Source organism: Struthio camelus, chromosome Z (genome assembly GCF_040807025.1).
Source record: "Struthio camelus isolate bStrCam1 chromosome Z, bStrCam1.hap1, whole genome shotgun sequence".
Classification (NCBI taxonomy): domain Eukaryota; kingdom Metazoa; phylum Chordata; class Aves; order Struthioniformes; family Struthionidae; genus Struthio; species Struthio camelus.
Genome location: NC_090982.1, coordinates 38,861,677 through 38,874,180, shown reverse-complemented (window position 1 = coordinate 38,874,180; position 12,504 = coordinate 38,861,677). Strand labels below are relative to the sequence as shown.

The following is a 12,504-nucleotide window of genomic DNA, read 5'->3' as shown; positions in this document are numbered from 1 at the left end:
GCGTTATATGCTGTGGTGCCTACACCAGCAGGGGCCTGAGCAGCCCCTAAGCGCCGAGCACAGCCCTGCCGGCTCCGCGCAGACATGAGGTAAGTGACCTAGCTGGATTCTTGTATAGATTAACAAGGGATTTCTGTTGCGTAGCCGCTTTTTTGTGCCACCTCACACCTTTTCGGAGCGGCGGCGCTCAGACGACGCGCCACAGCAGCGGCAGGAAACGCTGGCGCAGCGTCGCGACACCACTGCGACAAGATGACGGGGCTCGCTCGGCACCGACAAGATGGCGGCGCGGCGCTGCGCAGCGCAGGGCAGCGCGCATCCCCCCTCCCCACCTCCCCTCGGCGGTCCCGACATGCACCGCGCTCCGCGCCATGGCTGCCAGGAGCGGCTGCTGCTGCCGCTATTGGTGGAGAGGGACGCTCGTGGGGGGGGGGGGAGGCCTGCGTTATGGCCCCGCCCCCGCCGCCCGGGAGTCGCCGCGCTCCGGCGTCGCGGCGGGAAGATGGCGTTGGAGGCGCGGCGGATGGAGGGCGATGTGGAGGACGGGGAGCTCTCCGGCTCGGACTCCGATATGCCCGGCGTCGGCTCTCCCGGGGACCCGCAGCAGGTGAGGGAGGGGAGGCTGCGACGAAGGCGGGCGCTGAGCGAGTCCATGGGCTCTAACGGCTCCAGCGGCTCTAACGGCTCCCTCAGCTCTGATCTGCCTCCCCGCCGCAGCGCCGTGGCCGGCGGTGGGCCGGGAGCGGTGCCTGCGCAGCCCCTGGCAGCGGGGCGCAGAAGGCGCAACCGGGAGAGCCCAGCCCCCTCCTCCCCTCCATCTTCCTCCTCCTCGCATTCCTCGTCCCTCCTTCCCAGCTTGCTGCGCTGCCGGCCCGACCTTCCCCGCCCGACTGCCTCTCGTGTCCGCCCCCCACCGCGGCGCCGCCCTCCCCGTTTTTCCACCTCCCCGGTGCACACAAGTACATGAGATAGGCTGCAGGCCAGGCTCACGGCCCTCCCATGTGCCCGTGATGCCCTGCTTCGAGGCGCTGGGAAACGCTGGGCGGTGCTCTCTGGAGCGTGAGCTCCTTGCAGGCCTTCTCTGCCAGGACAGCCGAGCTGGGCAGGTGCCCGTGTCCTGCGGGAGCCTAAACAGCTGGGAGAGAAACAGGCTTCCTAAAGAATAATCGCTTCCTCCGAGCTCAGGATCTGGGAACTAGCCTGCTCCTCCGATGCCTGCTTATTTAGGCAAAATTCTGTGCAGGCGGGGGGAAGCTTTGGGGTTTATTGGGCTTTGGATTGGATGAGCAAAGGAGAATGTTCTGCGTTATGGTTGGTCTTTTCAGGAAAATATGATAAAAAAAAGCTTTAGGAACACGTGAAATCTGTTAATAGCATACTGCTTTCCCTTGGATTTAGAACTCTTTTGTATGCATCGGTTGGTGAAGAGATACTGTTTATTTTCCAGTATCTCTTACAGTTTTCATGGTAAGTTGTATCATGAAGTTACATGAGGAATTTAGGGTAGTACAAGGATAGGAAAAGGCTTCAAGATAGTATAAATGAGTGCATGGCACTGTATATGTAAGGATTTTTATTGTCTTTGGTTACCTTTTTTTATTTGTAATGTATTTCTGAGATATGTAGCACAAAAAATATTACAGATGTATTTTTTTCTTAGTTTGTAGAATTGTGGACTATGTGCTACTAGTTTGTGTTATTGAACGCGTTTTAACTTAGATTTGTATTTTATGGTGGGATGAAATAGATTGAAGACTACTTCGGTCTCTGTTGCCTGTTAATAGAAAGAAAAGGAAATGGTGTTATAATGGTGATGGAAGAACAGGAAGGGTTAAAGAAAGGTTTATATTTAACCCAAGACTGAAGGAAGATGAGACTGTTTTTAAAGATCATGTGATAGTATTTAACTTCATGATAGGAAGTAATTAGGGGAAAACTAGAATTGCTATTTAGAAGAATGCTTATTGTAGAACGACACAGAAGCATGACCCAAAGTTTTGTGCTTTGGGAATAAGAATTCTGGGGTATGTTAATTCTGGGCAGGTTTTAGTTTGGTGTTTCAGACTGCCAGTCAGGTAAATGGGGAATTAGCCTTTCCTGAATATTCTTGTAGCAGTAAGAGTTGTTTGTAAAGTATTTTAAAACTTTTTTTTTTTGGACCCACCTGAAAACAGGCTACAGTGAGTCTATAGCTACTTGTTGGTTAAAAAAATCAGGGGGAAAACATGCAAACAACACACTACGGGCTGTCCTGATTGAATCAGAATCACGGTATGCTGTTAGCTTCCCAATGTCTGTACAGCATCCAAGGTGTCTTTTGGTTTGTTTTGATTTTTCTTGACTTGAGTTTCTGTGAACACTATTGTGGTTACAAATTCTTACTCCAGACCTCTGTCTGAAAGATCAAACTCCAGAGAGAACATTGGCTTCTCGACTGTTACAAAATCTTCTGCTAAGTTGCTGTGATGTTTTATTCTTTGAGTCGTCCTAAAGCTACTGTTTGTGGCTGTCGTTTGTTTTATTTGGGAATTTTAGTAGCTTTTCCAATTTCCTAATGATCTTAACTTAATTTTCTTAATGTAATTTTTTTCAGTCAAATAAGTTACTCTTGATATGTATGTTTTCTGCTGTCTTTTGTGTTCAAGCATTCAAAATACAGAATTTTCATCAGATGCTTTTGTCAGTTGCCCGTAAGGTGCTCGCAGAGGACTGCCCTGTCACGTTAGTCAGAATCAGTAATTTTTATGTCTAACTAGTCAAGTTTTTGACGTGACTTGACAGCTCTTCTTTATAGGAGTAAATGGGCATTTACTTTTTCAGAAATCACATGATGGCAACAATTCAGTCAGACCTTTCCAGAGCATCGTTTCATCCTGTGCACCAAGTGTCCCTTATCGGACAACCAAAAGTGTGGACTCAAGCGATGAGAGCTTTTCTGAATCCGATGACGACAGCTGTCTATGGAAACGAAAACGGCAGAAGTGTGCCAGCCTTCCTCCTGCTAAATCTGAGCCCTTTCAGTTTACCCAGAGCCAGCAAAAGCAAACTGTTCCAGGGGGTAAGAAGGTCAACAACATCTGGGGTGTGGTACTTCAGGAGCAGAGTCAGGATGCGGTGGCTACTGAACTTGGGATTCTAGGAATGGATGGTAGTATTGACAGAAGCAGACAGTCTGAGACTTACAATTATTTATTGGCTAAAAAGCTAATGAAAGAAGCTCAGCAAAAGGAGGCAGAGACTTTAGATAAAGAGCTGGATGAATACATGCATGATGACAAGAAAACATTGCCTGTAGAAGAAGAAAATGGACATGGTTTTTTCAAACGGAAGCGGCCTGTAAAAGACAGATTGGGTGAAAGACAAGAAATGAATTATAAAGGAAGGTATGTGATAACAGAAGAAGATTCTGAGGAAAAAGTGGCGGATGAAATCGCTTATCGGTGAGTTTAGTATTTCTTCACTTCCTTATATACTGGAAGAGCTTTCCGACAGCTAAATGTTACTAAACTCTGAAAGGCATGAGTGCCTTGTGCGTGTTTCCGGAATCCTGGATATAAATGTGACATCGTAGCTGGTATCTTGTAGAAATCTCCGGTAATACTGTCTAGCATCTGTGATACCATTTTCGGTTAATTCTGAAACAGTGAGTTTGACACAGTTGAAAAGCTTTACATGTGGAGAGTTAAAACACCCTGAATTTTTTTGGAAAAGGTCTACCGGAATGGTTTGCTTGCTTGAGAGCACTGGCAAGGAGAAATACTGGTTTTCATGATATAGATTTAGTAGTGGCTTTTCTAGGTAAAGCTGTGTTACCACATGATGAAAAATGTGGATATGAAGGTGATCAACAATGGACACCTGTTGCGGTCCCCATGAAAAAGTGGATGTTACAAGTCTTTGAGGTTATAGATTACTTGGGCTGTGTAGAGTTTTGGAGAGCGCAAATCCTGAAGTGCACAGATTCTTAATGTGCATGAAGTATAGGTGTCTGAAGAGACATTTTGCTGCTGCTGTTGTAACTGTGGGCTGCACCAAGGTTAGGAGCCAGTACTGAAATAAAGCTTTGTCTCTTTCTGTTTTGTGAAACTGCACTGCAGTTCTGTGATAGTTTATGCCAACCTAGGGCAGGATTATCAAACTCCTGCCATGCGCACACTCGCTGTTACCTGCTTCTTTGCATGGTCCTGGTATTTAAATAAAGTATACTGAGCTAGATAGGACTTGGACTTTGTCCACAGCCTTTTTTGCAGGAGGTGAGGGGTGGGTGGGTGTGGGGGGGGGCAGTATTTTTTTCAGACTGGTTAGTTTGGAGAACCAGTTAGCTCCACAATTTCCTTTGAGCTGGCTCTGGCAGCACTGGACTGATGCTGGGGGGGCACATGACGGCAGTCATTCTTATTTAGAGTGACCTAAGCTGACACCATCCTTTTTTCAGTAGACAAATTACCTGTAACATGCATGTGCAAGGGGACAGAATTATAGTGATGTATGGAGCACAAGTTACAACACTTGCTAATTATAGATTGGTCAACAAACCCAGTTTTTATTTAGATGGCATTGTTAATGTGTAACATGTGAAACTTAGTATTGTCAGAAACCAGAATTGATACAGTGTTTGGCCAGTGATTAGTGTCATTAGCTGTTCTCCGTAGCTTTGTCTCTTTGTTCTATTGAGTTTCATCAAGATAACGTAGAAGCCCCTCTTTTCTGAATCTTTAAATATAGCTGTTCTGAACTGGATAGGTAGGATTGGAGTTATACACATCAGAGCTCTGTTGCTTAAGCTGTACTGCATTGTGCCATCTATGCCTGGATTCATACCTTCTCCTTGTGCTGGCTCACACAGCAAACTGAAATCAAGGAGCTTTTCTGACTGTTCTGTGCTTTTTTTTTTTCCCTTCATCTTGTTCTGTTTCTGTTGGGCTGCACAACTTCTTGATTTTAAAGCATGTATAGGAGAGTTGTGCAGGGGCAGAACGAACACCACTAGGTGGAGAGGTGTCTGTTTAAAGTGGCAGTGCTATTAACAGAAGTTAGCAGAGTTTAACCAAATTTTTAGAAATCCTAGTAATGATGAAGTTGACTGCATCTACAGAAACATTTCCCTCTCTTTGAATGGTTCATACCTGTAACTCAGTCCTGTAAATATTTGAGATGACGTTTAATTTCCAGTGCCTAATAGTCCATTGAACTCAATGAGATTAATCCCCAAAGTATAAAGCCTTTTGCATGGTTAGGACAATTGTCATTAAGATACCAATTTCAGTGTTTAATTTTGGGTAACTTCAGTCATACAGCTGAAGTAGTTGAAGCTAGCCTGGTTGTTCCTAAATAGTTGACAATATGAGTGGTTTGAGACCTTTTATTAGAACCATCATTGCCACACATGCAGCTTTGTAGAAAGGTAATGTTACTTGAAGCTCTTGGGTTGGATGGTTTTTGAGAAATTTTGGTAGGCTTAAGACTAAGCATTACTAGAAGCTTTATCGTTACAATGTGAGAATTCAGAGTATTAACTCTTGCTTTGGAAAAGTGGTTTTGACTTGTGGGCTTACACTTTGGTTGGTTGGTTTGTTTGTTTTTTGTTCAGTGGAAGTACAGGTTCCTACACAGTGAACTGAGGCCGTTAAAGCCTCTCTCTTTGTGCAAACTGATGAAAGTTTCTGTTCTAGGATGCCATTACTAGCAAAATAATGCAATTAACCCAGTAATGCTGCGGGTCTCTTTTTGGCTGTTTGCATATGATAGGTTATAATAGATTATCCAAGGGACTTGTTTCCTTTTTATTCTTATGCAGGCTTGTCTGAATTGCACAAGATACAGAGGAACTGTTATGCTCATTTTTACTTCCAATAACAGTTTATTTAACTGTAAAGGGTGCTGTCATTTTAATTGTTAAATGCAGATTATTTGTAACTAGCCTAAATTTTCCATTTACTCTAACCTAACTGCCTTGCTCACTTCATGCTCGCAACAACTCCTTTGTGTACAGTTAGTTCATCTTGCACAGCAGACTGTGATGCTGTATTTTCAGAGGTTTTGTACAGGTCTCTGCCATTTCTCATTTGTTTTAATCTTTCACATGGCAGTAGAGGGGAAAAAATCACTCAATTTTTATTGAAGCAAATTGTAAAAATGCATACTCTATGTATTATAGTCTCTCGGAAGCTCAGTATTTTGAAAGCAGATTTGAGAAGCCAGCGAAGCCAGTTCAATGCACGCTGAAATGCGTTCTATCCCACAGAATAAATTATTAACTGTTAATGTTCTATGGTCAATTTTACTTGAAGTTCTACTGACTGTAAATATGTTCTTTCCCACCCCCTCCCCGAAAGGCTTTGTGAACCAAAGAAAGATTTAATTGCCCGAGTAGTGAAAATAATTGGAAAGAGGAAGGCTATCGAGTTGCTCATGGAAACAGCTGAAGTGGAACAAAACGGTGGACTGTTCATAGTGGTAAGAAAAACTTGATGTTTTGGGTTTAGGGGATTTTTCTACTTGCAGAGTTACTTATGTAATACTATTGCATGGCTCTTACATTTGACAGGTTTTCCCAGATTCCATGCATTAATTTACTGTCACCCTTCCAGGACTCTTTTGTCTGAGGCATGAAAATACTTTAACAGTAAATGCTAATGTAATCTTCCAGCAGGTTTTGGACAGTGAAATGGATGAATGTGGAAATTGCCCAAAAAGGTTTTTTTGGGCAAAAATCAATAGTTGACTCCAATGATAACATTACATTGATTACTTTATCTTACCTAAGGATGCTTCTTTCACAAACAAAGACTACAGGATTCTAAAGCTCGAATAAAAGATTGTAATTTTAGGATCCAGATGTAGCATCTGGCCCTGTTACTTTAATAAGCTAGGTGGATGTTTGACACCACTGGCCATTCTACTAGGTTAATCAGCATACCATCAGAAGTTCAAATACAATGTATTATATATTTTTAATGTCACATTTGAAAGTAACATTCAAGAGGGAACCTGTAAACTTCAGTATTGGACCGTTGGCTATAAAATTCATTGTGTATATCTGCAGAGCAGAAGTGAGTACTGATTTCTGGCAGAAGTCGTGGTAAAAAGCCTGTACTTGCTGGTTAGGTTATCAAATTCTGCGTATATTTTTAGTTTTTATTAAATAATGAGCCTCGGTGCAAATATTTAAAAAAAGAAAAAAAAAGGAGGGGGAGGGGAAGGGAAATGGTAAATAATTTCAGGCACTTTTATATACTTTCTTTTTTAAGTTCTGTCGTCACAAAATAATTCCAGCTAATAACTTTTCTTAAAAGCAGTAATAGTCCTGAAGAATTAAAGTGTTTATCAGCAAGTATTTGACAAGTAGATGAAATAATACAATAATACACAAAGGCACAGACTTTTTGGCTGCGACTCAAGAGTACACTATTTGAAATGTGAATGAAGTACACTATTTTTATTGGTTAGGGATTTACTAGGATGATAAAAGTATATGGTGTCTAGTATTGCAAGAAAGTGCTTAAAATGGAGCTTCCCTGTTCTCATAACTTTTCAGATGTATTTTTCTTATAACTTTTGAGATGTATTTGTTATTTACAACAAAAGTATCACCTTTAATATGGAATCCAGGCATTGAAGTAACGGACAGTTCAATTTTTTATACTATTTATACATCACAAGTGGTAGTTAAATAAGAGCATGATAAATGCTCAGAATTTACAGAGCTTTTAAAGCCGAGTCTGTTCATGCTTGACTGTGGTGCATCATACTACTCATGTTACACTAAATATTATTGAAGGATGGAACCAGTATGTTATGGGGAAAGGCCTTAAAGTACGTATTGTATTTTATACCTCTCAAGCAGAAATGCAAAATTCTGTGCACGTACGGATAAGTTTTAGAATTGTTAGGCAGAATTTCGTTTTGTAATATTATATCTAAGTTTGTAAAACTGATTTTTGACTTTTTACTGGGCTTCTGTGTTAGGAATGGTCTGAATAACTAACCTAATATTTACATTACTGCGTATAGTTGTGAAAGTAGTTAGAATGCTGGTAGGCTTTTGTTCCTTTGCTACCTAATCAGATTTAGTATGTAATTGAACAGTTTTTAAAAAAAAAAAAAAAAAAAAAAAAACAACCAATCCTCCTCCTTCCCACCTGCCCCCCCCTAGCTGCGCAGGCTGGTTTGGTGCTCTGAAACAAATTTTTTGAAACCTCGTACATCCCATGTCCAAATGTAGAGCTGTTTATGCTTTTATGACTAGATTAGTCACAAACAAAAACGTACCAGGCTTGTTACGTGATACCTAATACAACAGAACTTACATTTCTGGATTCAGTCTCAATACAAAGCATTGTTTTAAATGATATTTCTATATCAACACTTATGTTTTAAGCTTGCTTTAATTACTAATTTACACTTTCCCTTATAAAGAATGGTACTAGAAGAAGAACACCAGGGGGAGTTTATTTAAACCTGCTGAAGAACACACCTAGCATCAAAGAACAACAAATCAAGGTAAAATAGTCAGGAGTATAAATGATTGTCCGAAGTAAACTTTGTCTTTTTAACTAGAAATGTTCTGATTGAATCCTTTCCATAAACTTTTAAAGCAAGTTTAACTCTATATTTTGAAGGAAGTATATTTCAAATAAACCAGCTTTTCATATGAAAAATATAAGCAAAATTATAATTGGCAAATTGTCATTCCTGCTACACAAAGAGAACGCTCTTTATGTGTTGCCAGTTGCTCTCGCTGCCTTCCCCCCCCCCCCCAAAAAAATCTGAGGAGGCTGAGACTGTAGAGCCTGAAGAGATAGGAAATATTATATTCTCCTTGATTTGTATATGCCTTACAGTAGCTGCTATTGTATTTTCCCCTCTGGAGCTCTGCCTCATTGTACATGGACAGGATGGTGTTCTCCTAAAATAAGATTTTTTGTTTCATATTCATTGTTGCAGCTATAGCATTAGGCTGTAATTGCTCTTAAGTCAGTTTCTGGTCTGAACCTAGACTTATTTGCTCACTAGCCAAATCTGTGATGTTCACCACTTTAGTCTGGTGAGCTTATAAGTATTACAGCCTTTGTTTTTGTGGTATGAAGTAATCTGAGATAATATTGTCTTTGTTCTGTTGAGACAACTTTTGTTTTTTTCATGATATTTGCCACTTCATAGACCTCTGCTCAAAGAATGACTCATTTTTTCACTTGTATTTGGGTACCCCTCACTCTGTAGATCATCCCAGCCTCTCATTTTGTGAATCAAGAGAGGAATCAACATCAGCTATGATTGTCCAAAACAAAAACAAAAAAAAACCTTTTGCGACTTACAGAAGTTGCACAGAGTTCTGGATTTGGTCAGTCTTTGCCCCATCTCAAAAAAAACTACTGTTCCACCTCTCTCCCTTGCCCCTGTATTTCAGTGCCTCATTCTTCTCTTGCTGATACACGAAAGTGTTTTTAATGAGGCAGCAGTTCTCACTTTACAAACCTGAATGATTATTAGAGAGATCATTTGATGTACAGAATGAAACAGGATTCCTGTGGAAAAAGTACACACGCTACTGCCATCATGGAGGCTGTCAAGTGCACAACTCTTTCTCAGATTTACATGTCCTTAATATTTGACTTTGCAGCTTTTAGAGGAGGGGAAAAAAGTGTTAATATTTTCCATATGCAGTTCTTTAGTGTACTAGGCCAGAAAAAATCATGTAGCAACGCTTAGTCCTGTTGCATGATCTTCTGCCTCTTAAAATAGGGAGGGAACTTGCAACAGTTGTATTCTATGGTAGAGAAAAAGGGGTTCACGTGTTGGACAGTAAAGGTTGAGACTTGGACTCAAATTTGAGTTCTAGAGGAAAGTTTGTTCAGGGTGTCATAGAACCTTTGGCCTTATTTTCTCTGCAGCCTACCTCCTAGTAAAATTCTTTTTTGCAACTTGGAATAAAAAATATTTCTTGAAAATGAAAATAAATTGCATGATGATTTGAAGTCATTGAGAAATTACATAGCTGTAAAATTATTCATGGGGCATTTTTCTTGAATGTAATCTAGGATCATATTCTGCTTTAAATAGTGTATATCTTAGTTAAATATTGTTAGTTAAATATTGGCAGTTACTTGCCAAAAAAAAAAAAAAAGTAGCTAAGTATCTGGAGATTTTTTCCACTTATGCAGTTTTACTAGTGTTTGCTAAAGAAAACATATGCCAGGTTTTTTTCTTTCTTCAAGGAAATCTTCTATCTGGAAAACCAGAAGGAGTATGAAAACAAAAAGGCTGCTAAGAAGAGGAGAATACAAGTTCTAGGAAAGAAAATGAAAAAAGCCATTAAAGGGCTCAACCTGCAAGAATACGATGATGCGTCTCGAGAGACTTTTGCTAGTGACACAAATGAGGCTCTGGCTTCTCTGGATGATTTACAGGAAGGACATCATGAAGCAAAGATGGAACCAGAAGATGTTATTGAGATTGATAATGCTCATGATTTAGAGATCTTTTAGCTCTCAATGTACTTGATAACAAAGTCTTTGTAAAATATATTAAATCAACCTTTTATTATAATTCCATGACTACTTGTTTTCATAAGTTGCAGAAATAGGGGAAATACTTGATGCTAAAGAAGATGACATAATTCTTCACTAAATTTAACAGTGTGAAGGATGTTGTTTGTCCTGTTTTGTTTGCTGTGTCCTCTAAAATTGTTAAAGTTTTCTAGAAAACAGCTCTGTTTCACTGTGTTTGTTCCTTAGGAACTTTTTTTAGCCACATTAAGTTTAGGAATTAAGGCATATTAAGGCTGTGTTCTAACCAAATACATCATATTTAATCTGTTGAAGCTAGCAAAGTCATAAAAAGTAATAATCAAGTGGGGACTGTTCATAATTGCAGTTGAGCAGAAACTTAACTGTATTAAGTCTTGACATAAAAGATCCTGTGTTCTTGATATGGCAGTGTATTGACAGGAATAGCAGTGTTTGTAGGAGTAAGACCTGTACAAGCAGGTTGGTTTCTGGAACAGTCTAAGTTTTAATAGTGAATGACCTTTGCATAACAGCCCTACAAATAAGCATTATTGAGCCATGTATGTTGTAAATTTCTACAGCAGGTTTTACTCCTTCATTTTATAACAGTGGTTTGAGCTTCCTACCTGTTTTTGTGTAAGCTTTTTCCATAATTAACACACGCAACTTGAACAGATCTTTTTGTTCTGAAACAATCATAATGCAACTCTTTCTGCGTAATTAGACTGTACTAATTTGCATTCCCCCTCAGGGGTATATTGCTCAAGACCTTATATGGAGGTATAAACACTTTACCTTGCAATTCTTGTTTCCGTGCTTCTTCCTCTCATGTATGCGGTAGAAGTAGCGTAAAAACTCATGGACATACTGAAGTTTTTAACTTTGACTGTTATGAAAACAACAGGGAGATAATGCAAGAGGGAGATAATTTTTACTTGATGCGGAAGACTGTTGCGTAGTTTGTAAGTTTTGAAGATATCTGTTTTATGTTGAACATTATGTTGAACTTTGTTTTGGGAGTATAACAGAAGAATATATATGATGCCTAAAATACTATATCCCTAATAAGTTGTGTTTTCTGTGAATTATATGTGCTTTATTTTCCAGTATAAAATATTTCTGAAATACTAATGAATGAATTCACTTTCTAACCTGACAACACACTTCTGCACATAAAAGTTTTGCTCACCTGGGAGTTATTGGATTTCAGAAGAGAAGCATTTCCCTAGAAACACTTAATGCAATTACAATACTGAACAGTTTCAGTGCTCTCAACAGCTTGTATTTACTAAGACATCTGGAGAAAGAGTTCTTAAACGTATAGCGTATTCCATTATATGCTTTACTAAATTCAGTTTACTTAAGAGTTTTGACCTTTCTGCATCTTTTTATTGATGTGTCTGAATTCCCTGTTATTAAGAAGTTTGACAGCTGTGAAGCGTCCATTTGCTGGTAGTATTTCCTGCCACTGAAGGCTTTGATCTGATTGTTAGCTTTGCTAGGAAAGGTATGGTGATCAGCATACTGAGCTGATTCTCCTATAAAAAGGAGGCAACGTTTTTTGCACCATTTGGTTTGGGACTGTAGCATTTGATACGGGTTTTAGGAACTCCTTGGAAATCTCTTAAAACTTTTCTAGATATTGTCAGCAAATGTTAATGGTGGTTTAATTATTTTTTTGGTCACATAATTTGCTAGTAATTAGGACTATATTTATTGTAATTATTTTTAGTGTTGATTTCCCAGGTAAGGGTTACTGGAACAGTGTGTAAAGTCTTCCTCTAACAAAAGGAGGATGATAGTGCTAATTCTTTCCTGTCAGTGTCTGACTGACTAATCTTTGACTGAGTATTTTCTCTCAATTCTTTTGGCTTTCAACATAGTCCTTGCAAAAGGAAGCATTTTCAAAATAGTAATTGAATGAGCAGAATTCATTGCACTTGCACAAGGTTTTGCTGCTGTTATTGAAGAGACTGCATTAAGCAGCAACCCTTTC

The 12,504-nt window shown here is 39.8% G+C and overlaps 1 protein-coding gene across 1 annotated transcript; it reads left to right on the top strand.

Annotated features, from left to right (window-relative positions):
* Positions 1-448: 448 nt before the first annotated feature.
* Positions 449-10,548, top strand: LOC138064838 (phosphorylated adapter RNA export protein-like). Its single transcript, XM_068928929.1, has 5 exons — positions 449-607; positions 2,821-3,440; positions 6,336-6,456; positions 8,419-8,502; positions 10,218-10,548. Exons 1-5 carry the CDS (start codon positions 503-505, stop codon positions 10,485-10,487), a joined length of 1,200 nt encoding a protein of 399 aa, XP_068785030.1. The 5' UTR covers positions 449-502; the 3' UTR covers positions 10,488-10,548.
* The last annotated feature ends 1,956 nt before the right edge of the window (positions 10,549-12,504 follow it).

What these genes read in the sequence shown, in the direction of transcription:
- LOC138064838 (XM_068928929.1), top strand. Translation starts at nt 503, where the DNA reads ATGGCGTTGGAGGCGCGGCGGATGGAGGGCGATGTGGAGGACGGGGAG. An exon ending in GCGGATGAAATCGCTTATCG is followed by an intron (nt 3,441 to 6,335) that starts GTGAGTTTAGTA and finishes CCTCCCCGAAAG; the next exon opens with GCTTTGTGAACCAAAGAAAG. An exon ending in TCAAAGAACAACAAATCAAG is followed by an intron (nt 8,503 to 10,217) that starts GTAAAATAGTCA and finishes TCTTTCTTCAAG; the next exon opens with GAAATCTTCTATCTGGAAAA.